At 42.3% G+C, this 26,486-nt stretch overlaps 1 protein-coding gene across 2 annotated transcripts in view; it reads right to left on the bottom strand.

The window, feature by feature from the left end:
- ERCC5 (ERCC excision repair 5, endonuclease) overlaps nt 1–23,836 on the bottom strand; it is a 29,353-nt gene extending 5,517 nt beyond the window's left edge. For both annotated transcript variants that reach the window (XR_002173431.3, XM_004310648.4), the window contains exons 1-12: nt 23,350–23,836; nt 16,284–16,459; nt 14,848–14,963; nt 14,342–14,428; nt 13,225–13,285; nt 10,770–10,913; nt 8,606–8,813; nt 7,153–8,268; nt 5,111–5,358; nt 4,635–4,754; nt 4,247–4,460; nt 2,159–2,303 (exon numbers count right to left, since the gene is read on the bottom strand). Coding sequence is in view for 1 of the 2 variants with exons in the window: in XM_004310648.4 (XP_004310696.1) it covers nt 2,159–2,303; nt 4,247–4,460; nt 4,635–4,754; nt 5,111–5,358; nt 7,153–8,268; nt 8,606–8,813; nt 10,770–10,913; nt 13,225–13,285; nt 14,342–14,428; nt 14,848–14,963; nt 16,284–16,459; nt 23,350–23,437 (2,723 nt within the window). In the remaining variant the exon portion in view is untranslated. The remainder of the gene's footprint in view (nt 1–2,158; nt 2,304–4,246; nt 4,461–4,634; nt 4,755–5,110; nt 5,359–7,152; nt 8,269–8,605; nt 8,814–10,769; nt 10,914–13,224; nt 13,286–14,341; nt 14,429–14,847; nt 14,964–16,283; nt 16,460–23,349) is intronic.
- Between the last annotated feature and the right edge of the window lie 2,650 nt (nt 23,837–26,486).

The raw sequence follows: 26,486 nt of genomic DNA, 5'->3' as shown, positions 1-26,486 counted from the left end.
GCGACTGTGATAAAGTGGAAGGGTTTGTGCCCTGACCAAGCCAGTGGGGTGGAATTGCTGTCCTCTGTTTCTGGGCTATTTGGGAATTGGGGCTCAGTATTTTCAGATGTCATTTCCCCCCAGGAAAATCCAAAATTTTCTGTGAAATCTCCCCCAATTTAAAGGTTGGTAGCCCACTCAAAATTAAAGAACATACTGTGTAGGCCAAAGCAAACACAGCTGGGCTGAACTCAGCCTGCAGACTCAGAGCTGCTCTGCTTTAAAGGGGGGCCGGCTGGCCAGGGTCTGGTTAGGAAAAGGGAGAGCAGAGAAGAAAGCAAGGTGACAGACACTCCCAGTCTTACTGCTCTTCCACTGTCTCCGCGCCCTGTAACTGCACCCATTCTAGCCCTGCAGAGCCAGCCAGGCAGGGGCAGCTCCTACTGCCATCAGGAAGCTAAAAGACCAAGGCAGAAATTGCTAGAGCTGACTAAAAACATAACCATTCAAACAGCAACAAACGAGCAAAAACTGTTGAGAGAACAAAAACGGCATAAACAGGCATTCACTAGATCAGCATGGCAAACTGTCAACAAACATGAAAAAAAATTACTCTCACCAATAACCAGGACACCAAGTCTAAAAGTTAGATACCATTTTCACTTATCCTAAAATAATAATCAGATAAGAACTCAAAGACATGTACATAAAGTCACTCAAGGCAGTATTTGTTTAGACTTTAAAAAAAAACAGAAATAACAACAGGCATTTGATTAAATTAGTTATTCATGATACATCAAAAGACTCCTATGGAGTCATTAAAAACAGCAATGTAAATCTATACGTCGTTGATAATATGCCCTGTTCTATCATCAAATGAGTTGCAGGCAACATAAAAAGTATACAGCATTGTCCCATGCTTGTAAAAAAAAAAAAATAATAACAGACTTATATGAGTATACTTGTGCGTGTATGTGATTATATATAAAATGCATGTGTATATTGTGCATAGAAAAGACTAACACTATATAAACCAAAATGTTATCTGTAATCTTTATAATTCATATTTTGTCATTTTTCTAATGTGTGTTTGTTATTTGTATAAAAGTTACTTGTACTTTTGCAAGTTATTTACATACCATGACTTACAAGCAACCTAACAACGTACCTCCAGTATATACATTTCCTCAACAATAAGAAAATTATGAAGAGATGACGAAAACAAAAAATAAAATACAACACTATGTGTGCTAAGGCTGGAGGACAGCAATCATTCAAACAACTTTGTATTTAATTCCAATCACCGAATCTTCAGACCAGAACATCCCGAAATTTTTCAAACCAGGAGCTACGACTGGAGAGAACACTAAAGAATCATTAAATCAGCTACTGCCAAATAGTATCCCATGTCAAACTGATGATTTTAAAAGATGCCATCACAACCTGTGACTAGACGAAAAACCACTGAATTGTACTTTAAAAGAGTAAAATTTATGCTGTGCGAATTATATATATTTTTTTGAAAAATGCCACCAAGGAGCAACCTTAAGAAAGAACTACTTTCACAGACAACCTCGTAACTAGCGCCATCTCAGAATCTCCAAAAACAAAGAGTGTACCCCAAGTACAGCACGACTCTGGGTTCCGGACAGAAGGAGACGCCACCACTGAATACATCAGTCTACACGCAGAGAGAAAACGTTCCTGGCATATAGCTCCATGCCCCTGTCTGGCCGACCTCCCTCAGAACACTTGGCGCACAGAAGTACAAGCATGTGGATGCTTCTCCCTCGCCCCCAGGGTGTGGCAGCTCCTTGAGGACACAGCCTGGGGCTCAGTCACCTCCCCTATTCCAGCCTAGCACACTGTCTAGCACACAGTAGCTGCTCAGGAAATATTTGAATGAATGAAACGGTAACCTCTACACTCCCAGGAATTCCCACTGGACTGGCTATGTATCCTCAAACTCGGATAAGCGTGGCACCTCTAAAAATAATTGCCTATGATTTCATCAAACTCTAGAAAAGGGAAAACAAACTTTAGTAACCCCAACCATTACCTCCTCCTGTTTTCTCAGGGGACAATGATTTGTGACAGTTCACGATGTAAGGAATAGTTCTGTTTAATTTGGGTATTTATATATAAACACTTGAATTAAAGAAATTAAGAAAGGACTTACGAGAATCTTAGGAGAGGTTCCAGGCCATGTCCAGGGAATTCATTGAGAATTTCCATGGCTGTAACACAACCTACAGTTGGTATTCCTTCCGTATAATCACTTCCAAGCAAATAGGCCAAATTTATTAATTTGTTCCGGTCCAATCCTATAAGAGTAAAAGTTATTATATACTTTACCACTTTTTATTTTATAAACATTTATTACATAACATTTATAAACACTTCATTATATAGATAATATACATGTATATATCCTTATCCAATATCCAAAGGTATCTCTCTTTTGCTATTTGAAATAGATTCCTTTTTTTGTTTTTGCGGTACACGGGCCTCTCACTGTTGTGGCCTCTCCCGTTGTGGAGTACAGGCTCCGGACGTGCAGGCTTAATGGCCATGGCTCACGGGCCCAGCCGCTCCGCGGCATGTGGGATCTTCCTGGACTGGGGCACGAACCCGTGTCCCCTGCATCGGCAGGCAGACTCCCAACCACTGCGCCACCAGGGAAGCCCTAGATTCCTTTTTTTAAATGGCATTGTGCTTCGATTTTTCAAGTTTCACACATCCTTGCAGTTTTAAATGCCATATAACCTCTGACCCCCAAATTCGGCGCTCTCACCGGGACCTCTCCTCTGAAAGACAGTCACGCACACTCAACTGGCACCTTAACGTCTCCGTGGAGATGTCTAAGCGGCACCTCAGAGACAACACATCCAGACCTGGGTCTTCACTCCCGCAACACCCGCACCTGCTCCTTCCCCGTTCCGCCATCTCACCAAGGCCAGTCCACTCCGTGCGCTGCTGCGGGGGATGGGGGGTGTTATTCCTGACTTCTCCTTCTCTCACGTCCCAGCCCAGTCTACCTGCAGAGCCTCTCCACCACACTCTGGACTCTCCTCCTTCCTCTCTGACCTCACCTCTTGCCATCCTTCTCCTCATTCTCTCACACTGGCCCCTGAAGTCGTTTCCCGGGCCTGCCATAACAAAGTGCTCAGACTGAGGGCCTTACACAAAGGATTCATTTCCTCACAGTTCTGGGGACTAGAAGCCTGACCTCACGGTGTTGGCACGGTTGGTCCCTTCTGAGCCTCTCTCCTTGGCTGGCAGATGGCCGGCTCTCCACGTGTCTGCACGTGGTCTTCCCTCTGTGTCCTAATCTCTCCTTCTTACAAGGACACCAGTCGGACTGGATTAGGGTCCACCCTAATGACCTCATTTGACCTTAGTCACCTCTTTAAAGAACCTATCTTCAAACACAGTCATACTCTGCGGTACCAGAGTTTAGGACTACAATACATGAATTTGCAGGAGATACAATTCAGCCCGTAACTATCTCCATGCTTCCCTAGAACACACCAAGCAGGCTTCTGTCTCAGGGCCTTTGCACATGCCAGTCCCTTTGTCTGACATGCTCATCCCCACGGTATCCATAGCACGAGCTTCCTCTCTACTTTAGGCTCCAGCCCAAAAGGTGCCTATTAGTAAAGCCTTTTCTGACCACAAAGGACATGCACTTCTTGCGACTGCAGGTCACTCTCGCCTCTTTTACTGCTCTGTTTTTCTATATGGCTCATACCACTGTCAAATTACGATTTATGTATTTTTTTTACCATCTGTTTCTCCTGCTAGACTGTTTTATTCTCTGCTGTTTCCCCACTTCCCATTGCCAAGAACAACAACTGGCATATAGGAATCGCTCAGTGTGTATTTGCTGAATCAACGGGAGGATGAAGGATCACTGCCAGAAACAACAAGGACCATGAGCCTCATGATTCCAGCAGGAGTGACCCCCACCTGTCTCCCCACTCTACCACCTGTGGTTTACTCTGGAGACCTCAGGTAACCAGTCAGAGCGTAACCAGGCCTGATGATTAAAACTGCAGAAAATGTCTGAACATTACTAGGGTTTTAATTTCTTAGTTCCAAATTAAAAATCGTATTCTGCTACAGAAACAAAAGATCGTTTACATGAAAACTTGTACAGATCTACCATTTCCATTAATGCACCAAATTAGCTCCTTGGAAAGAAAGAATTCATACTACAAAATTCTGAAGGTAAATTTCAGAAAGCAATCGTACTCTGAAGTCTTACCTAATTGGTTGTGAAAGTCCACATACTGGTAATATTCTACAAACTTGTTTTTATTAAAAAAGTTTTTATAGACGTGCCGTGCTCCGAACAGCCAAATGTCACTGTCATCAGTGATCGTTCCAGAAGTTTGATCAGTCAGATCCAGGATGGCGCACTGAGCTTCTGCTTCCATGGGAGCCTCAACGTAGGGGATGCCGAACAGGCGAAGAAGTTCCTGAAGAGGTACAGACACACGATGACCCCTGCTGAAATGCAGGACCTGGCCTCCACCCGGAAGTGGGAGCAGTGCTTCAACAGGTAACTTAATGCATGTGCCCTCGGGGAGTCTGATTAAGGAAAGACATCGGTAGGTAGGTATTGTTCGAGGACACCCAAACTGTCCACCTACCTGGCTTTCCTGGAACATCTGTCCTGTCACAGTAGCCGCGACCCGTTCTTGCTGCTGTTTTTGAGCTTTCAGTGACTCCTGCTGTGTTAAAAGGTTGCTCTCCAGCGTCTCCAGCTCCTCCTATAAGATAATTTCGCCTGTGGGTAATTATATTAATAACCCAATTAAGTTCATTGGTAATAAAAAGCTTGTACTTAGTCTGACTGAAGTTACCAGTAAGCTTTTTCTCCTTATGCAGGTTTCCACTTGGATTTCTGAGCGAGTTTGTAATAGCTTTAGAGTTCCCTCACTAACCCACACGGGAAGTGGACACTATCCCGGCCAGGAACCTCCACAAGAAAGGAGCCATGTCAGCAGGAGTAAGAAAATGGGTGCAAAGAGCTATTATGTCTTCCTCCATCAGCTCCTTAAAAACTCAGAAGCTACTTAACTTGGCTTCCTCAGCAATGAGTAAAAACATGATGTCACGTTATTACCAGGTCAACATCTTGCCATTCGTTGAGCAAATCATCTGCATCTTTTTCAGTTTCTTCAGGTGGCTCAGTGCCCACGGCCTCCCTCTCAGAGTTGTCTCTCGGGAGGCCCTGGGGGTCACCTGTGGCTTCTTGCGTCTCAGTTCCTACTGGTTCCTCTTCACCTTGTTCAGAGGGAGGTCTGGAAGCTTCGTATAACTCAGCTTGAAGTTCATCGCTGCTATTTATACTCTGCACTTCAATGAAACTTCCTGTACCAAAATAATAAGATCGTTGTGTCTATAACTAAAACATTTAAATTACCCTGAAATCATCAAGAGCTTTCCAAAGTATCCTGAAAAATGTTTTACCCTAAAAAGAAGAGATTTAAATGTCTTAGAAAACATGTAATAGTAGTATATTGTTATTAAATAAATTTATTAATAAGTGCCTGTAACTTCAAAATAAGCCTTTTCAATTAGATACACTGCCACTGTCTTTGAAATTAGGAACCATGCTCTCAAACATTTGCATATTTGCTTATAAAAAAACGTCCTCTAGGGCTTCCCTGGTGGTACAGTGGTTGAAAGTCCGCCTGCCGATGCAGGGTCCCCTGGTCCCTGGTCCCTGGTCCCACGGGTTCGTGCCCTGGTCTGGGAGGATCCCACATGCTGCGGAGCGGCTGGGCCCGTGAGCCATGGCCGCTGTACCTGCGCATCCGGAGCCTGTGCTCCACAACGGGAGAGGCCACAACAGTGAGAGGCCCGTGTACAGCAAAAAAAAAAAAAAAAATGTCCTCTAAGTTAACTAAGAACTACCAAGGTATGTACACAATCATGGAGTTTTTAAAAAATGTTTGTATGCTATTTCACTATGAACACAGCAAAGAATAACACTGTGACGCAGAAGAGAGAACCCTGGATAAGGACACGGAAGAAACAGCTCTTCCTCTCCCACCTCCTTCCTTCCTCTCTTGATGTCCTTTCTTCTCTTTGAAAAGCATTTATTGATTCCCTTCCTTCACTTCAGGGGGAGGAGTCTGGATCTGAGGACACACTCAGGACGGAGGGGCTGGGACCAAGGGGACAGCCAGGACCAAGGAGGAGGCCAGTGATATCGGGAGCTGGTTACAAACAGAGAATGAGCAAGTAAGCAAATACACTGAAGATAACAGAAGGTCCCTCACTGTTAGACAGGGAAATTATAAAGAAGGCAGAGTGTAGAATGAGATCTGGGATGCTGGAGAAGAACTGCAGATACGAGCGTGAGCTCATGGGTGTATACACAGCCCCACAAACAGGTGCCAGGCAGGGTTGGGATTCAAACCCCATCCAATGGCCCCAGAGCCAGAGCTGCTTGGTCTACACTGCACTGCTCTCTCCCGTCTCCACCCTCTGGTCACCTCTGCAGGGGAGCTGAACCAAGAAGGCCAAGTGTCCCCCTGGCTCAACCTCACCTGGGAACGGCATGGCAACTCAAGTTTCTGGCCGTTCTACACATGTCCACAAACGACCACAAAGACACTACCGTGAGGACTGATTCTGGGGTTAGATATAAATTTTAGTGAGTAGGCAATTTTACAGATTTGAAATCTGTGAAAAATGAGGATTGACTGTACATAAGCGTACACAGATATAGACATATAATATATATGTGTACACATACAGAGCGAGAGAGACAGAGAGAGATATGATAAAGCCAATGCGGTAAAATGCCAGCCACTGAGGTCCTAGGTGAGGGAAATAGAATGCTTTAAGATACTTTTTCAACTTTTTAAAATTTGTAATTATTTCAAAATAAAAAGTTAAAAAATTAAAGGGAAACTCACCTTTACCTTCTCCAACTAGGGCACTCCCTCTCTTTAAAAACAAAAAAAAAGAGCAGCCAAACAGCAAAGGTCAAGATTCCATTACTAGCTGTGTGTCCTTGGCAAAGTCACTTGTCCTTTCTGGGCCTCTAGTTCACCACCTGAACAATGTGGATCTGGACTACACTAAAGCATCTCTCGGTTCCTGCAGATGCGAGATCCTACTTTTCTTTATCTCTAAATGAGCACAAGCACTTACCATCAGATTCACTTTCTTCAGAGCCTGTTTCCTTTGGTTCCATGGATGCTGGAACTGAAATTAAACCCTGGCCTGCAGATTCAATGGTCTCATGTTCTTGGATGGTTTTCAAGAAATTCTCATGCTCTTTGGCATTAACAGATGCCACATTTCCTAAGTCACTTATTGTCTCTAAAGGGACACTTAGCGTATCACTCGATTCTTGCAAACTGACGGTGCCTTCAGGAGCAGGGTTTTTTTCAGATTCTGTTGCATCATGACTTGAAAGGACAGAGGTGTCATATTTACTCTCTGGTGGAAGAAGACCTTGCTGTAGCTCAAGCACTTTGGTTCCACTCCTTGATACGGAACTCGGACTTGTCGGAGGTGTCGGTGTCCACTCTGGTCCTCTCTGGAGCCCAGGTGCATCCCTGGGTAGCACCACAATGTTTTCCAAAGGAACTGGATCTTTTCCATCCTTAAGTGCAGTCTGATCGTTTGTCTGAAAGGCTTCCTTCACCGGGGGAATAAACGACATCTGCTCTTTTGGAACGCCAGAGTTGCTGCCTTGACAAAAGACAGTCCTCGGTAGGTGAGCCGATTCTGCCCGCTCTTCGTCGGCATCCGCGCTGGTTACAGGCTCCTCTGCGAGGTTCTTACTGGCTGCGTGAGACGCTGCTGCCAACGGCACTCCTTCGCCATCTCTCATTTTAGGTCCTTCCTCAGTCTCCTCGTCAGAACTGCTCTGGAGCGGTTTCGGTTTTCTCGCGCCTGCCCCTCCTGTCTGCACGTCGCTCCTGGCACGCACTTTCACGTCTTCATCATCGTCATCGAGAGCTCTCTGCATGGCCAAGAGAGTCAGCGGCGACACAGAACCTGCACGTGAGGTGGCGGGCGCGTGCGTCACATGGCACAGCCTGCGGGTCTCACTCTCCAGCTCATCTTCTGAGCTGCCGCCCAGCAGGGCCGCCTGCAGGGCCAGTAAGGTTCTCGGGGAAGGAGGGGAGGCGTCAGGCTCTTCCTTTGGCTCCAGCTTTTCACACGGAGATGACTTCATGTCAGAAGACCTGCTGTGCATTTCACTGCATGAAGGAAGAGACTCTGAATCCACTTCTGCAACTTTCTTAGCTTGAATACCTTGAGAAAAATTAAATATTCTCACTATGTAGCTTTACAGTGTGACAACATGCTTCTAGTTAGATGAATAAGAGCATACCGGTTCTCATAAATGAATTTATAAATTCTCATTTAATCAGCAACTAAGAGTTAATTTGTTAGTTAATTTTAAAGTGGGTTGGTATGATACTACTTAATACATTAAAATCTATATACATTTATTATTGCATTAATAATAATTATAGTCAATAAATTAAGTAGGACTTCATTCACACTATCTGGGGGTGGTAGCTTATAGAATTCAGAGACATGACATATTTTTGGTTTTTAACCGTCAAATAAGTGATGGTACCTGTACCTTTAATCAAGATGTAATGTGAAGTATCTTCAGAGACCACCCTCCTTGACTCTACCTCCTTCAAAAAGCCTCCTTCATCTTCATATTGCCTTTGGATTTGTCCTGAATGTTGTTGATTCATTTCCTTTTGGACATTTTCTATGTGTTGGTTTAGATAGTTTTTTTTAAGCAAGCCTTTGAGCTGGTACTGTGAAAAGTCATTGGACTCCTAAGGCAAAATAAATAAACAAAATTTATCTTATATTAAATACAGATAGTATTCTCATATTTCCATCCTTTTCCCCCAAAGGGGATAAAGAACAAGTGATTTTTTCCATTGGTGGTACTTTCATACTAAAAAAGTAAAATTTGAATAGTAGGAAAATGCTATAATTGCTTTGTTAAAGGATAATCTTTCAAACAAAAAGAACTGGGCAAAAGAAAGGAAATCATGCATACTGTTTATGATTCCATCATTTACTCAAAAAACATTTATTGAGCATGTGATGCATGCCAGGCACTGTGACATGTTGATTCTGGCTTAATGGACAATCTTTTAGAATGCAAGTAAAGTGCCCAGCACAGTTCCTGGTCCATAAAAGACACACAATAAATCATTGCAATCACAGTTATTAGTAATACTTAACATTTATAAAGCACTTCCTGAGTAAGACATTCTTCTAAGTGTTTTTAAATATATCATACCATTTTATTCTCAACCACCGATGAGGCAGACGTCATTATCTCCATTCCACAAATGAAGAAACTGAGACTTAAACAGCTTGAGTAACCTCTCTAGAGCCGCATGGCTAGTAAGTGGTAGCTCTGGGGTCAAAAGCAAGCTACCAGAGCTTCCCTGGTGGCACAGTGGTTAAGAATCCGCCCGCCAGTTCAGGGGACACAGGTTTGAGCCCTGGTCTGGGAAGATCCCACATGCCGCGGAGCAACTAAGCCTGTGCGCCACAACTACTGAGCCTGTGCTCTAGAGCCCGTGAGCCACAACTACTAAGCCCACGTGCCACAACTACTGAAGCCCGCGTGCCTAGAGCCCGTGTTCCACAACAAGAGAAGCCACCGCAATGAGAAGCGTGCGCACCACAACGAAGAGTAGCCCCTGCTCGCCGCAACTAGAGAAAGCTCGCATGCAGCAACGAAGACCCAGCGCAGCCAAAAACAAATAAATAAAATAATAAATTTATTTAAAAAAAAACAAAAAAGCAGGTTGCCAAGCCTTATACTAAATTGCTCCTATTACTATTAAGATTATTACTCTTATTACTTACCAATACTACTATTATCAATTTTGCATTTGCCCAATGTTCAGACAATGCAAAGGTCCAGTCTGTATGACTTAGAACTTCCCTTAGCTACCAGAAGGACGGATCCAACGAGCTGTGCACCATCCTACCCTGGCCTACCCATCCCAGAGGCTCTGTGGTGGCAGAAAGAGAAAAAATGGAGCAAACCATCAGGACTGCCTCTTTCTCCCATCCTTCCCACTGTTGTTTACATAATCCAAATTCTATCTCCTCAAAAACCAGCCAGAGATCCATTTACACTCAAGAAACAAAATGCAGGATGGATAGACTGAACCTGGATGTTTCCCCTGAAACAAAAATAAATTTACTTCTGTCCTTTGAATATCATTTCTGTACATCTTAGCATTTTCCTATGTTCACGTACTTCGTGGAAAAGCAGATAGGAGTGATGGGAAAAGAAACAGCTCCTGCCTTTTTCATATTTTTAGTATCAAAATATGTTAATATTCTACAATGTATATTATGGGTTAAAATAACTTTTATGAACTAACCTAAGAATTGAACCACTAAGCGTACACTAGGCACTTACTATGTGAAAGATACTGAGCTGAGTGCTAAAAATACAGAGGTGAGCAAGGTAGGCACATTTGGGTGCTAAAAATCTAAAGAGACACTACAGGGTGCTGTGAGAACACAGAGCAGGAGACAAGACCTGGTCTTGGTGGAAAGTCAAGAAAAGCTTCCCTGAGTAAGTATTTATAAGTTCAAACTTATAAATGCATGTTTCATAGTATCTCGGAGATACACAAATGCCATTTACTGTAAACGTATATTGTGCAAGTAATGCTTATCAATTTTCTTTTTCTAATGAAAAATTTTGCTGATATTCTTAATTCTAAGCATTAATGCGCTGTTGTATAGTTTACCTCTGGCATTGCTTCAAATAATGTTCTTCTTCGCTTGGTAAATTCTTTCATATCAGTCAAGATTTCATGCTTTATTTCAGGGGGCAGGCTGCTAAAGTCTTCAGACTCAATATCTACTGCATTAGGATTCTGAAAGAACTCCTCCTGTAAAGAGTAAAACGTAACACCATGAAATTTACACTTTATACACTTAATTCTATTCACCGTGACAGATTTTTTTCGGTGCTTGTATCATAAACAGAGTTCTGCATATTCTACAATAGGCTAAACACAGTTGTACATTATGTGCAATAGGCATCAAAGTGAATAGGCAGATTAGGGAATGTATCCATTCACTCATTCATTCATTCAAAACAAAAAAAATACTTGGCAGGCACTGTTCTAGGTGCTAAGGAACTACAGAGATCATGCCAGGTAAGGTCCCTACTCTTAGGAGCAGAAGACACAGGATAAAGAAATAAATGAACAAGATAACAATGAGAAAACAATGCAGGTTAATCTGATAGGAGAGTTAATTAGAAGAACAGAAAGAGAAAAAATATTATCTGATAGAGAGGACCCCACCAGAAATAATGACCTGCAAGCAGGGACACAAAAGACACCCAAAAACCTGCTCTGGGACAGAGCATCTCAGGCTGAGGGAACAGCAAGTCCAAAGACCCTGAGGCAGAGATAAGCCTTATGAATTTGAACAATATTTACAGTCCCCTTAGTTAGATAAGTTCTGTCTTGCTCTTAACTTAAAATCAAAAGTAGTCATTAGTGGGCTTCCCTGGTGGCGCAGTGGTTAAGAGTCCGCCTGCCGATGCAGGGGACACGGGTTTGTGCGCCAGTTCGGGAGTATCCCACATGCCGCGGAGCGGCTGGGCCCGTGAGCCATGGCCACTGAGCTTGCGCGTCCGGAGCCTGTGCTCCGCAACAGGAGAGGCCACAACAGTGAGAGGCCCGCGTACCACAAAAAAAAAAAAAAAAACGTAGTCATTAGTAAAGATAAAATAATACAATTTGCTCTCTTGTATGTATGCATGTTCTGTGTGTATAAACCAGCAAGCACTTAGGACAGGCCAGTCATTTCACTCAGAGCTTCCCATGTTTTCCCTCAGGAATGCTCCCATCGTCCCTACGAGGAAAGCATCAATATTATTGTTTTAAAAAAAAAAAGGAAATAAAGCCTTGGAGAAGTTGATTTGTCTAAGATCGCACAGCTAGTAAGCTGTAGAGTCTGGACTTAACTGCAAGTCTTTCTGCCCACAGGGTCCATGGTCTTCATCAAGACTGTGCTCACTTGCTGCATTAATAATGCAGGACCTTCATAAGCTAAAGAATCTTGCAGTTTCAGCTCAAAAGTCTTCTACCAGACATACCAGAATAACATGAACATACAAGAAACGGTGAGCTTGGGAATCAAAGAATGTTACCCGCTCTTCTGAGAAATGTGGAAAAAATTTCAAAAACTTGTATATGCAGCACAACCTCAACTTGTAAGCAAGTTGTGCATTAAAATATGCGTGGTGGTGGCTCTGCAACCTGTGCACGGTTCTCTGACCCTCTTCTCGCCTAGTTCCCCTCCCATTAAGTGGGGGCTGGCCCTAACCAGCTGCCAGTGAACAGAGCGCCATGGAAGGAAGGCTGTGCACCTCCCACAGCTGGCCAGAAAGGGCAGCGCGGGCCCTGCTGGCACTGCCTCTTGGGCTCCTGCCCCGGAACACAGCGGCAAGCTGTGCCAGAGCTCAGGCCACACGGAGAGGCCACAGGCGGGGGTTCTGGCTGACAGGTAACGTCAGTTGCCGGGCACGCGGGGGAGGTCTTTGAGGGGCTCCAGCCCCAGCTACCGTCTGACTGCACCTACACGGGAGACGCTGAGAGGGAACTGCCTCGCTGAGCTCATCAAGCCCCAGAACAGAGAAGATGATGATGATAAAAGACTGTTTTCACAGCACTAAGTTATGCAGCAATAGGTAACCACAGCCTGTGCATGAACATACATCTTCATAAATATATACATACACACATACCCTTGATACACATACACATACCCAAACACACACACACACACACACACACACACACACACACAGGTATTCAACTACACGGGGGCGGGAGGGGTACTAATATACAGCAAAATGTTACTAGAAGTTATTCATGGGTGATAGGCTTCCCGTATTTTTATACAAGCATTTATTGTTATTTCTATTTATTTATTGGTTGGTTGTAAAAGAAAGATGGCTTATTGTGGATATCTAGATAGGCATAATTCCATACATATGTTTAGGAGTCTGTGTATATTTTATATGTATGTACATTCACATGCACACATATATACACACAGTAAAGAAGGTTTCTGTATTTTTTACCAAGAACATTCATAAATCCATACTACCTCATTAAAATTATTCATTTGCATGTTATTCATTTCAAATAGAATAAATCCTGAATTCAAAAATTATTTAAATACCTGTAGTGCTTGTTTTTGATTCATTCTCTCTTGCCATGCTTTTTCATCCTCCTCTTCTGAACTGAAAGTCAAACACACGTTTATAATATCTATGATTTAATGACTACTTACAAAAATATTTCTTGAGTGCAAGGTGCTGCTAGTTACGGGAGCTGCAACAGTAAGACGGCCTCAGTCTCACAGTGTGATGGGGACGCCTGTAAGCGAGCGATCGTAACATGACCTAATATCTCCCATCACCAGGGCAGAGCAGGTTGCCGAAGCTGCAATTAGGGGTCACTTCACCCCAGGAGCTTTGTGAAATCTCCTGCAGTTACACTGCCTGATTAAGGGGTTGAAGTTTTATCCTAGAGAAGGAAGAATCTAGGAAGTGCTTTAAGCGAGGAAATGACAACATCAGATTTGGGTTTAGCAGGTTCTACACTACCAGCCAGACACTGGGCTTGGCAGGGAGGGGTTCCCTCAGAAGGGTACGATCAGAGATGGAGACACAGACAGAAGTGTGGAAGCCAGGACGGTAACCTCGAGACACGATGATGGCCGCAGCGGTAACTCACAAGCTGTGTGGCCTCACAGGAGCCCCGGGAAAGGAGTGGGGGAAGGACAAGCTGGCCCTCCACCTGCACGTCAACCAAAGAAGCCGCTGAGGACTAACATCCAGCCGGAGGGAAGAGTGCACAGGGGTGCCCGAGGAAGAGTGGCCAGAGAGGGTCCCAGACATCGGGCTGAGAAATGCAAAGCAGCCACTGGATTTATCAGGGAGGACGTAGTGTGCGGACTTTAGTGATGGCGTGAGAGAGAAAACACCGGGCTGAGAAGCAGGTAGAGACAGCTGGCGTCAGTGAAGTGTAAGAAAAACCAGAATACACGTCTCCACAAATTCTAAATGAACAGTGCTAGCGCAGGCTCCAGAGAATGAAAAAAGAAAACCGCCACAAACCACCAAAACACAAAGATAGTAAATAAAAAGTTTGGTCTTAAAAAATATTCTAAAAGGTGTCGAGAATGCGTACTTCAGATGCATTAATTCCCACATGCCTTATTATGTAGATAAAATAGAAAGGTTTAAATCTGTCTGAATACAGCAATAACATTTTTAAGTAGTTAAAACATTTACCTATCTTTCTCTGCCTCTTGTAAAGGTGGCAAAACATAGATGTCATCTTCTCTTTGAACTTGAGTAAGACTGGGAAGTGCTTCCTCCCTGAAAAGTACACAGAGACTTCAACAGAGATCACAGGAAACAGTATTCTAAGAGTCAATAATACTCCCCAGTGATCACACAAATGCTGACGAGGAGGTGAAAAGGGGAAACCCAGGGGCGATAGGTTCGGCCCCTGCTGGCCTGGCTGCGGGGCTGCTGGACAAGAGAGCAGCCCCCAGAAAGAGGGGACCTGGTCTCGGCGTGAAGAAAAGTGTTCTGAGAGTAAAACGTGCAAAAGCAACGTGGCAGCTTTCCTTTCTCGTGATCACAGCTGATTCTCACAGAACAGAGAGTTTTCACAACTTCAACTAGGTCAAATGGACACCCCATTTATTCCTCTCATTAGGGAAAGGCAGCCACAAGAATCTGATGCAAAAATTTTAAATTAATCTTTAAAATTAATGTAATTCCCCTCTTGCCTTTTGCTTTTTAAGGCAGTTTTGATAACTTGTCTTTTCAAAAATGTTTTCAAAAGCTTCTCGGTAGTTTTTTTGGAGTCATTGGTTGCCAAGTCCTTTCTCTGCCTTCTTTTAGCCTGTGAAAAAAAAGGATACAGGATTTTATTTCAAGGTATTAGTATATCAAAAACACTTCTGTGGGTTTTTTCCCTAGAGAATTTGGTTTGTCTGAGTTTTCGGACTATGGTTGTTTTGGTATCTTCTTCTAATTACCGTATGAGTGAATACCTTCAGGTTTTTGCTGTGGAAAGGACACCCAGAGTTTCCAACTAACGAGTACTTAATGCGCTGGCTATCACACAATATATTTGAGAAGCTATTAATTTACTTTCAATTTCTTTTAAACATCCTTTAATGTCCTTAAGTAGCCTAAAACTTGATATACAAGTAAGTAAATGCTTCCCTAAAGGGATTATTATATTAATTTCTTCTTTAAAATGCCACTGTTAAGCCAAAACCAATTCCCGATATTAGTTTTTATAAAAATACATTACTGGTATGTAACTGTCCTTCCACATCCAAGATTATGTCATAAGAAATCCTAACATGTATAGAAATATCTTGTAAGAAATGTCCGAAACAGGGAAAAATGGAATAGTCTCGGTGCTTACAGTTTACTACAAGGCAGAAATATCAAAACATTCTTTCATTTCCTCTTTTTTAACTGCGATAAACCGCCATATAACGTTGTGTAAGTTTAACTGCAGAACACCTAAGACACTCTAAGGGGAAAACTCTCTACTGTAACTTTAGTAGTTTTATTAAAAGTTAAATATTATTGCACCTGTGATATACTTTCAAAAACAAACCTCTTTTAAAAGAAAAAGTGTTGGGCTTCCCTGGTGGCGCAGTGGTTGAGAGTTCGCCTACCGATGCCGGGGACGCGGGTTCGTGCCCCGGTCCGGGAAGATCCCACATGCCGCGGAGCGGCTGGGCCCGTGAGCCATGGCCGCTGAGCCTGCGCGTCCGGAGCCTGTGCTCCGCAACGGGAGAGGCCACAACAGTGAGAGGCCCGCATACCGCCAAAAAAAAAAAAAAAAAAAGAAAAAGTGTTTGTTCAACTCGGTGCTTTGTGACCGCCTGGAGGGGTGGGATAGGGAGGGTGGGAGGGAGGGAGACGCAAGCGGGAAGAGATATGGGAATATATGTATATATATAACTGATTCATTTTGTTGTGAAGCTGAAACTAACATACCATTGTAAAGCAATTATACTCCAATAAAGATGTTAAAAAAAAAAAAGTGTTTGTTCAAGATAAATTTTTAAAAGTTGAATTAAACTAGATATATGTCGAAGTTAAGTCTTGATTTCCAAAATTCTAAGGAGAAAATTTAAATTTTATGTGAACTTTTCCTTCCTTCTAAGAATGCATAAAGAAAAAAATAGATGACTCTTACCAGAGTCTGTTTCTTCAATAGTGGAGCATCCCCATCAAACACAAAAATAGGACGAATTCGAAAAAATAAGAGTTTGCAGAGCCGATGGAACAAAGTAAGAAGATGAGCATTTTCTATTGAATTCCCATGGCGATCCCGAACTCCTTTAAGTGCTTGGTTTAACCAAATGCTAATATCTAGAAGGATTGTTAATGGAAAACACTTGCAATTTCTTCCCTCACCCTCACAATTTCAAATTCCTAATGTCTGATATAATCCAAACATTAAAACTGAGCACCTATCACAACTTACTTGAAACTGAAAAATGGTTAGCCCTGATGGAATCTACCTAAAATCAGTTAACTGTATTTGGGCCCTGTTATCACTATTCACATTCTGAATTTTTAAATCTTACATAGACATATGTCTCCTTTAAAAAGTCTAATCGCAAAGAAGTGCTTCTTTAAAAAAAAAAAACTAATGATCTGTATGGAATTTTAGTAAATTAACACAACTTTTTTGGAGAACAATTTGGCAATTCATAGCAAAAAACTTTAAAACTTGCATTCTATTTTATGTAAGAATTCCACTTCCAGACATTTATCCTCAAGAAATCATCATAGACTTACAATAAGAGTTACTTATAAGACGGCTTGTTTATAATAATGAAAATACTAAGAATAAAAGTTTTCCAACAGGTCTTTTTTTAAATTAGATTATGGTATAGTGATTTGCTGGAATCCAAGGGTCTCTTAAAAATGGAAGTCGCAGAAGCACATGAGGCAGAGAGTCACAAAATATTATTAAAGGAAGTAAAACGGTTACAAAAGTATGGAAAATATAATTCCATTTTGTAACATATGCAATATGCTAAATATTAAAAAAAAAGACTCGAAGTTCAGACATCAAAATATTAAGAGTAGTTGTCTTCTGCTGTGATCACCTAATTTTTCCTTCTTGGAGTCTTCTTATATTTTTAAACTTTACTAAAGAATGCTTTTTAACAGATTGTTTTCTATTTGTTCATAAGAGAGGGACACAGCCCTCTGCCCGCTCCTCCGACCCACCATTAAAGTGCTGACTTCGGCAGTGGTGGCCCGCAGGCCCTCCCCTTTCCTCCTGTCTGCACTGGCTACCCAGGTGACCTCCGCCCCCCATACCACAGCCCATAGAGCACCGAGCTCCCTCCACACATGCGCGTCTGCCCCAGAGCGCTCTCCCAACCCCAGGTCGGACGGCCTCGTTGACATCTCTACCTGATGCCTCAGCCGCTTCAGACTTACCACGATCAAAACTGCACTCCGTGCCTTCTCAGCAGGCTACTCACGCCCCCATTTCAGTGGATGTCACTCCCATCCACCCAAGCCAGAACCCTGAGCGCCATCCCACGTACGCCTCCACCCAGCCATTGCCAGGTCCTATCAGTTCTACCTTTTATCTATCTTGAAACTGTTATGTTAGATTTCACTGACAGACCTGTAGTGAAAACTACAGTGGAAAGCTCCCACTGCCTTTAGAATAATATCCAAAAGTCCTTCCCACGGCCTACGAACCCTGAATGATCTGTCCTCTGTTCTCCTCTCCTGGCTCATGTCGAGCCACTGGGCTTCTCTCAAACCCTGGAAGTCACTAAGCTCCTTCCTGCCTCCAGGGTCGAGACCCTCCTTGCTCCTTCCCCAGCCTGAAAGAGCCCCTCCCTCTCTGAGCCTAGAGATTCCCTACCCTTAGGTCTCAGTCTAGCGGTCACGCCCTCAGCCGAGATTAAGACCTCCAGTTACACACTCCTATTCAAAAACACCTTGCTTATTTCATGGCAGAAATGTTTCTATGCACTGGGGATACAGTACTGGACAAAACAAAGCGTTTGCCCTAATGGAGTTTACAACCAGTGCGGGGGGAATCCAGACTGTGAGCTCCATGACATGTGTAAACCACACTGCTGGGCACTGCTCTCCCTCTCAGAGCACATAGGAGGCAACAAAGACCTGCTTTCAAATGAGATGAACGGTTAAATATTTAAATGAATGTACATTACCTACTTACTACCATAAAAAATTAGGCCCATCAACAATTAACTTAATAAACATTACATAAAAAATAACTAGTGGAGAGCAAGCTATTACTAGATTCATTCCTATGATATTTGAGGGCTACTAGGTGCCAGGTATATCCAAGATCCTAGGGATAGAACAGTGAACAATACAGCTATGAACAAAACAGATAGGGCCCCTACCCCTGAGAAACTTGCATTCTAATGGGGAAGACAATGAAAATCAAGTACAGACGTCTAATACATCAGGTTGCTGGTAAGTGCCAAGAAAGAAATAGAGCAGAGTAAAAGGACAAAAGTGTGATTGGTGGTCAATAGCTCTTTAGTTAGGGAAGTCCTATCAGAAGAAGTAACGGAGGCCTGAACGAACGAAGAGGAACGAGGGAGAAAACAGTGGGGCAGGAGGTACAGCAAATGGAAACGCCCTGGGACAGAAGCAGGCTTCCGTTTAAGGACAACATGGCAGGTGCACGGCCAGAGGAGCAGTAAGAGGAAGTGATGGGTGTATATAGTCACTGGAAGGTTTCTAGAATGTGACTGAAGGATCACCCCAGTGGACACGTGAGGAATAAACTATAAGGAAGCCAGCTTTAAACTAGTTACAACAGCCCGAGGGAAAGCAGAACGCAGTGGCAAGGATGATGAGAAGTGGTCAGAAAAGGATCCATCCTGGAAGTAGGATCTGGCATTGGCTTAGCTCTGTATTGGGTCAATGGTGTTGTTATTGGGTAAATATTTCTAATTGGCTTGTTTCTGGTTGCTACACCGTTGTATCAGATGGAATAAGTTTCTACTTAGCCCATTCCTTTAAATGTTATAATCAATGAGAAAAATATAATTTCAGATCAGTAGCTCTCAACTCTGCTGTCCTTTGGAACCAGATATGAAGCTTTTGAAACACAGATTGCTAAACACAGGTACACCTAAAATTCTAAATCATAGAGATTGAGATCGGACTTTTTTTTTTTTTAATTAATCACAGGTAGTGCCAATTCTCAGCCAGGTTGAGCGTTCCAGCTTAAAATTCTTTTTTTTTTTTTTTACACTCTTTCACATAAACCACAGCAAGATCTTTTTTTGACCCACCTCCTAGAGTAATGGAAATAAAAACAAATATAAACAAATGGGACTTAAAAGATTTGCACAGCAAAGGAAACCATAAACAAGACAAAAAGAAAACCCTCAGAATAGGAGAAAATATTTGCAAATGGAACAACAGACAAAGGATTAATCTCCAAAATATACAAACAGCTCATGGAGCTCAATATCAAAGAAACAAACAATCCAGTTAAAAAATGGGCAGAAGACCTAAATAGACATTTCATCAAGGAAGACCTACAGATGGCCAGGAGGCACATGAAAAGATGCTCAACAACACTAATTATTAGAGAAATGAAAATCAAAACTACAATGAGGTATCATCTCACACTGGTCGGAATGGCCATTATCAAAAAATCTACAAACAATAAATGCTGGAGAGGGTGTGATGAAAAGGGAACCCTCCTGCACTGTTGGTGGAAATGTACATTGATACAACCACTATGGAAAACAGTATGAAGGTTCCTTCAAAAACTAAAAATAGGGCTTCCCTGGTGGCACAGTGGATGGGAGGCCGCCTGCCGATGCAGGGGACACGGGTTTGTGCCCCAGTCCGGGAAGATCCCACATGCCGCGGAGCGGCTGGGCCAGCCATGGCTGCTGAGCCTGCGTGTCAGGAGCCTGTGCTCTGCAACGGGAGAGGCCACAACAGTGAGAGGCCCACAAACGGCAAAAAAGCAAAAAAAAAAAAAAAAAAACTAAAAACTAAAAACAGAACTACCGTATGACCCAGCAATCCCACGACTGGGCATATACCCTGAGAAAACCATAATTCAAGAAGAGTCATGTACCATAATGTTCATTGCAGCTCTATTTACAATAGCCAGGACATGGAAGCAACCTAAGTGTCCATCGACAGATGAATGGATAAAGAAGATGTGGCACATATATACAATGGAATATTACTCAGCCATAAAAAGAAATGAAACAGACTTATTTGTAGTGAGGTGGATGGTCTCAGACTCTGTCATACAGAGTGAAGTAAGTCAGAAAGATAAAAACAAATACCGTATGCTGACATGGAATCTTAAAAAAAAAAAATGGTACTGATGAATCCAGTTTCAGGGCAGGAATAAAGAGGTAGACATAAAAAATGGACTTGAAGACATGGGGTGGGAGGGCGAATTTGGGGCAAAATGAGAATAGCATCGACATATATACACTACCAAATGCAAAACAGTTGGCTGGTGGGAAGCAGCAGCACAGCACAGGGAGATCGGCTCTGTGCTTTGTGATGACCTAGAGGGGTGGGATAGGGAGGGTGGGAGGGAGACGCAAGAGGGAGGGGATACCGGGACATGTGTATGCAAATGGCTGATTTGCTTTGTTGTGCAAGAGAAACTAACACACCAATGTAAAGCAATTATACTCCAATAAAGATATACTATTAAAAAAATTTTTTTTTAATTTTATTTATTTTTGGATGTGCAGTGCAGCGTGTGGGATCTTAGTTCCCCGACCAGGGATTGAACCCTCGCCCTCTGCAGTGAAAGCGCAGAGTCCTAACCACTAGTCTGCCAGGGAATTCCCGCAGCTTGAAATTCTTAAAAAAGAAATATGCAGAATTAGGCAAGCTGAAAATATTTCCATAATTTAATTTGTCTAATTTCAATAAGTTTATAAAAGGGAACATTAAATTTATCCCAGGACTGGAAAAGTTAAATGTGCAGCCAAGCCAAAAACCATTTTACAGATGAGACTCAAAAGACCAGTAACATTTTGAAACAAAAAATAAATTACTTTAGTTCTATTGTTAGGCAATGTAAAATTTAACTAACCCCTATTAGTATGCAAAGCCTAAAGAGACTGTAGGATTTTGTTAATAAAGTTAAATGTATTTTACAAATGTTGAGGTCCATAAGAGACAAAAGTTTAATTATTAATTCTTTATTATTTGACACAAACACTTAGATTGCATAAGTAAACAAGACACTCATCTAGAAATGGTAAAAAGACCAAATTATTTTAGGGATCCAAGAATAAATTATGAAACTTGTATGTCATGAGTAATTTTATTAACAAATAAAACCAAAAAACCTGAATATATTTCAGATATTTGACTTGGAATTCCCATGAAAATGAAACAAAGCAAAATCAATTAGAGAACAGCAACCAGCTAGTCTCCTTTTACATATACGTATATATGCATATATATATACATATATATGAAGTTACCATTATAACTACAGTACCTTTGACAGTCTTCTTTTAATAATTCATTCTTTCAGAAAAGCCTAATAACCCCATGAATATGACTTCCTGTCCCAAAAAGTTTCTGAGTCATCTGAAAATAGATGATCTAAATTAAATTCTTTACATTTATTTTGGACAACTTTCTAAAAAATCAGAATGCTGAACTTCACATCACATCTCAATTGTTTTACAAATTATTAATTCTTCATACGGGCTGCAACGTAAACTGATCTAAATCTTTGCTGAAGTCTTAAGGGTTCCTGACACTGAAAAATGCTTTCATTCACATGTACGATATATATTGATAGTTCTATGAAGAAAATCTTCAGAAAGCAGTAATTTGAGAAACCACTAGAGGGCAGCAATAGCACGTGTGCTTTAAAAAAACTTTCCCACAAGCTACCTGGCATAAAACTTTTAAGCCACAATTCATTACGGATGTATTTCAAGATGACTCACATTGCAAAAAACACAATCATCATCATCATGTTACTTTATTTAAAAAATTATCAATGCTCCATTATGTATAAGTTGTCTCTATACGAAAGTCAACAGCTCCTTTCACTGAATCCCCACATCCTCTGACAGTGCATTTACCACGGGACAGCAATTATTACATGACTGTCTTCTCCACTCCGAGTGGAGATCCTAGGCTCATAGGTTCCCACTTAGGGAACTGGTGTAAGGTACCACCAGCTTCTGGAACACAACAGACACTCAGAAAAAGAAAGAAAAGAAAAAGAAAATGAAGACTGCTTAATGAATAAAAGGATCAAAATGTCAGAAACAGCCTTCACATGTTTTGGTAATGAAGAAAAACATTAAACTCCAAAGGCACAAACAAAACCAGCCAAACATGCACACAATCAACAGTCCTTAAAATGTCCATCATAGAGGCTGGGAAGAAAATAATTCACTGTAGACCTTTTGAAATCTTTTCAGTGTTGTACTATATGAATTTCCTATTCCAAAACACATAACAAAAGATAATAAAAGTTACTTTTTTTAAAAAAAAAAAAAGGTCAAACACTTGCCCACACTTTTCTTCCTCTAACAAACATAAATAAAGCAAGACTCAGGACAGCAGGCAAAACTACTGGTCGGAAGTCCACTTTGTTTTCTCCATGCTGACCTCCCTGTCGGGATAACAGATTTACAATTTACCATACTAGCAGCGACAGACACTATTCTAAGCTTCTTTCATTTAAATAACCCCTTCATTCCTCACACCAACCCTGTGTGTAAAGACTATTATCACCTCCACTTCCCGGATGAGAGAACTGACGCATACACTTAGGCGCCCCTAAGTGATTAAAACAAGACTCCAATCCAAAGCTGTGTGACTTGCAAAGCCAGAACTGGGAGATTGGGATTGACATATACACACTACTACATATAAAACATATAACTACTAAGGACCTACTGTAGAGCACAGGGAACGCTACTCAATACACTGTAATGACCTATACGGGAAAAGAATCTAAAACAGAGTAGATATATGTATACATATAAGTGATTCACTTTACTGTACAGCAGAAACTAACACAACATTGTAAATCAACTCTACTCCAATAAAAATTAATTTTAAAAAGAAAAGAAAGGAAACATCCCAAAGAAGACCCTATAGCTACCCACCTGGGTGAGACGTTCAGCCTAACAACGCCCCTCTGAGCCCCCTGGAGAACCTGAGAGCAAAATCCTGGCACCCATCGTGCATCCCTGGCACCGACACCCGGAAAAGGATACCCACGGCAAGGACCTTCCCCTCCAGCGTCTCCGGGTTGACCTGCCGCCCGGAGCACTCCAGCAGCTTCCAGAGCCCCTGGACTCCCATGAACGAGGTGTGCCCTCGGAGCGCGTCTCACGGGCGGGATCGCGGGAGACCTTTCACTCCAAGTCTTCCACAAGAGGCTGCACCAACGCCCCGGACCCCGAGAAGAGCTCCCCAAGCTCCCACCCGGAGAAGACGGAAAACAACCAGGAGCGCACAGCTTTCCAGGGAAAACCGGCCCCGGCGAAAACCGCACTTCCCAGAACCTGACACGGCCTCGCGTTAGAAAGACGGGCCCAGAGAAAGTCGGAGGCACAGAGGAGCAGGTTCTCGTATCGCCCAGCGCTTTGGCCCAAACTTCTGCACTCCTAACAGATGACCAGGGTGAGAGGACAGCTCAGGCGAGATAAACAGCCAAGAGACGTCCCTCAGGCAACCCCTGTCTCCTCTAGGGGGGCCGTAAACTCACACGAAACAGAGCCGCCCGGCTTCCGTTTAATGCGTCGCGCAGGGCGGAAGTCCTGCCTCCCCACGCTGATGTATATCCGCTGCGCCGTTACACTCCGGAAGTGAGGGGGTGGTTCGGTCTTCGTGTTTGTATTGTGTCGGCGCCCTGCTTCCTCCACACTGGCATCTTGTTGCTGTTAAATGTTGAACCCATCCGCAAAGCGTCTGCCTTCAGAGGTTGCGGTTTTCTAGGTGCTTTACCGGTATCAGTTTCTTCCCACTGAGCCGCCACTTGTGAAAACTCTTAATACTAAATATTGTTTTACATGTGAAAGATGGACCCTTTGGTTGGTGTTTGTAATTAGTATTTATTTGTCCGGTAACTTGTGGTAACTAGGTGGTAACACGATTTAAAATCTTAACCCTTGAAATATAGTCTTCTCCGGCCTGTAAAATTTGGGAATCCACGGCATGTAGGTCAGAAATAACAAGAAACTAATTGCCAGATTAGCACCTGGGTAGACGGTGGCTCGGACCCTCGGGCTGAGATTCACACCCCGACCGAGCTACGTTATGATGTTTATCGTTGCTCAAGTCGCATTTGTTCAGGGTTCGTCTCTTCATCTGTAAACTGAGCGGGCATAAAGCCAATCTTGCAGACGGTTTTAAGCAAGGATCAGAGATAATGTTTGCAAAGTACTTACCACTCGGAGTTAATAAATGATAGCCTTATCGTACATATTGGTTCAAATTTGGACTACTGAAACTAGATTCAAAATCAGTGAAAAGATTGATTAGAAATCAGTTTTTAGCAAAGCTATATTCTTGCCCAAACAGATGGGTTCCCAGTAGCCAAGTTTACTTGACCTAGTCACAACTAATTTTCTGTCAGGGATAATCCTGACAAAGTACTTATTTTCATTTCCTCAGTGTGTAAAGTAATCCCCAGAACTGTTGTTCCAAAATGTATTTTGCCGGAGTTAATATAATCGCCTGTTCAATTTTTGTCTCCCCGCCTCCAGTAGTTTACAGTAGACTGTAAACTTATTGAAATCAAGAACTATTTTGTTGACTTACATACTCCATTCCTGATATTTAGCAGGAATCCTATAAATATTGCCTAAATGACCACTTTGCCAGCGTCAGGTCTAAATCTCTGCAGGGCATCTTGCACCCTGTTGAAAGAGAACTTCCTCAAGCCAGGCAGATGTTAGTTCAGATCCCATCTGAGCCATGTCATAACCCTGAGTTATGGGCTGAATTGTGTCCCCTTCCAAAATTCATATGTTGAAGCCCTAATCCCCAATACCTCAGAATGTAACTGTTTGGAGATAGGGCCGTTTCAAAGTTAAGTTAAAAGGAGGCCATTAGGGTGAGTTAATCAATCTGGCTGATGTCCTTATAAGAGGGAATTTGGACACCCAGACACTAAGGATGATTGCACAGAGGAAAAACCATGTGAGGACACAGGGAGAAGGGGGCCAGCTGCAAGCCAAGGAGAATTCAAGAGAAACCAAACCTGTCAACACCTTGATCTTGGACTTCTATCCTCTGGAGCTATGAGAAAATAAATGTGTTGTTTAAACCACCAATCTGGTATTTCGTTATGGCAGCCCTAGCAAACTGAGACATCCTAGGATCCCAGGCAAGTTTCTTCACCATTGAGAATCTGAATAAAATGGAGATGCCACTTCTTTTGTGGTTGCTCTGAGATCAGTGACTTTACATGAAACACCTAGTGGGTAATGGTGCTCAAATTAGTTTGCTGAGTGAATGAGGGGGAGAACTCTGTGGGTAAAATTGAAATACAGAGTGTGACTGGATTGTAGATCACCTTGCCTGAGCACCTCCAGTGTCTGGGAGAAGGCAAGTTGGGAAGTATTACAGCTGCTGCACCAGCTCGGCCTGATGATGGGGCTTAGTAGCGGGAAAAGTAACAGTTTCAGGATTTGATCATTTTTTACTACCTGAGAGCTGGGTAAAAACAAATAGCCAATGTGAACATTTCAGTACTACAAGTGCTTGTAAAACCAGAGCAACATTTCTTGAATACAAAATATTTTTTTAAGGAACAGCAACTAAGGAGTGTACATTTGATTTGTAAGAAATTGGTTCCTTTAGATGCTGTTTAAAGGGCTCTCCATCAAGATTCTGACAGGAAAATACACATCGTTTAGGCCAATAATAATAGCAAGCACTTAAAGAGCAATTCCTATCTACAAAGCACTGTTCTAAACACTTTACATGTATTAACTTATTTATTCTTCAAAACAATTCATAAAATAGATACTATTATCCCCCTTTTACCAATGAGGAAATATGCACAGGAAAAATAATCTCAACTCGCCCAAGGTGATACAGCTAGTTAGTGGAGAGCCAGTAATATGAACTTTCATTGCTTCTATGGAGACTTCTAAGAAAAATTGACCAAGAAATTAAATATGACAGGAATGTTACTCATCTTGAAAGAGAAAGGTGCAGTCACTTGCTTACACATTCTGGAAAAGCAGTCCCTGTAAGTCTCAGTGTGCTCTTGATAAATGCCAAACTTGTAAGCCAAGTTACTAAGTGATTGGATATATTAAGACATTTATAAAAGTTGATTATGCCAATAAGCAATACGTATAAACTCATCCTCTTTTCCTAGATGTCACTATATTCTCTA

The sequence above is a fragment of the Tursiops truncatus genome, chromosome 18, assembly GCF_011762595.2.
Source record: "Tursiops truncatus isolate mTurTru1 chromosome 18, mTurTru1.mat.Y, whole genome shotgun sequence".
Taxonomy (NCBI): domain Eukaryota; kingdom Metazoa; phylum Chordata; class Mammalia; order Artiodactyla; family Delphinidae; genus Tursiops; species Tursiops truncatus.
This window is presented reverse-complemented; position numbering and strand designations above follow the sequence as displayed.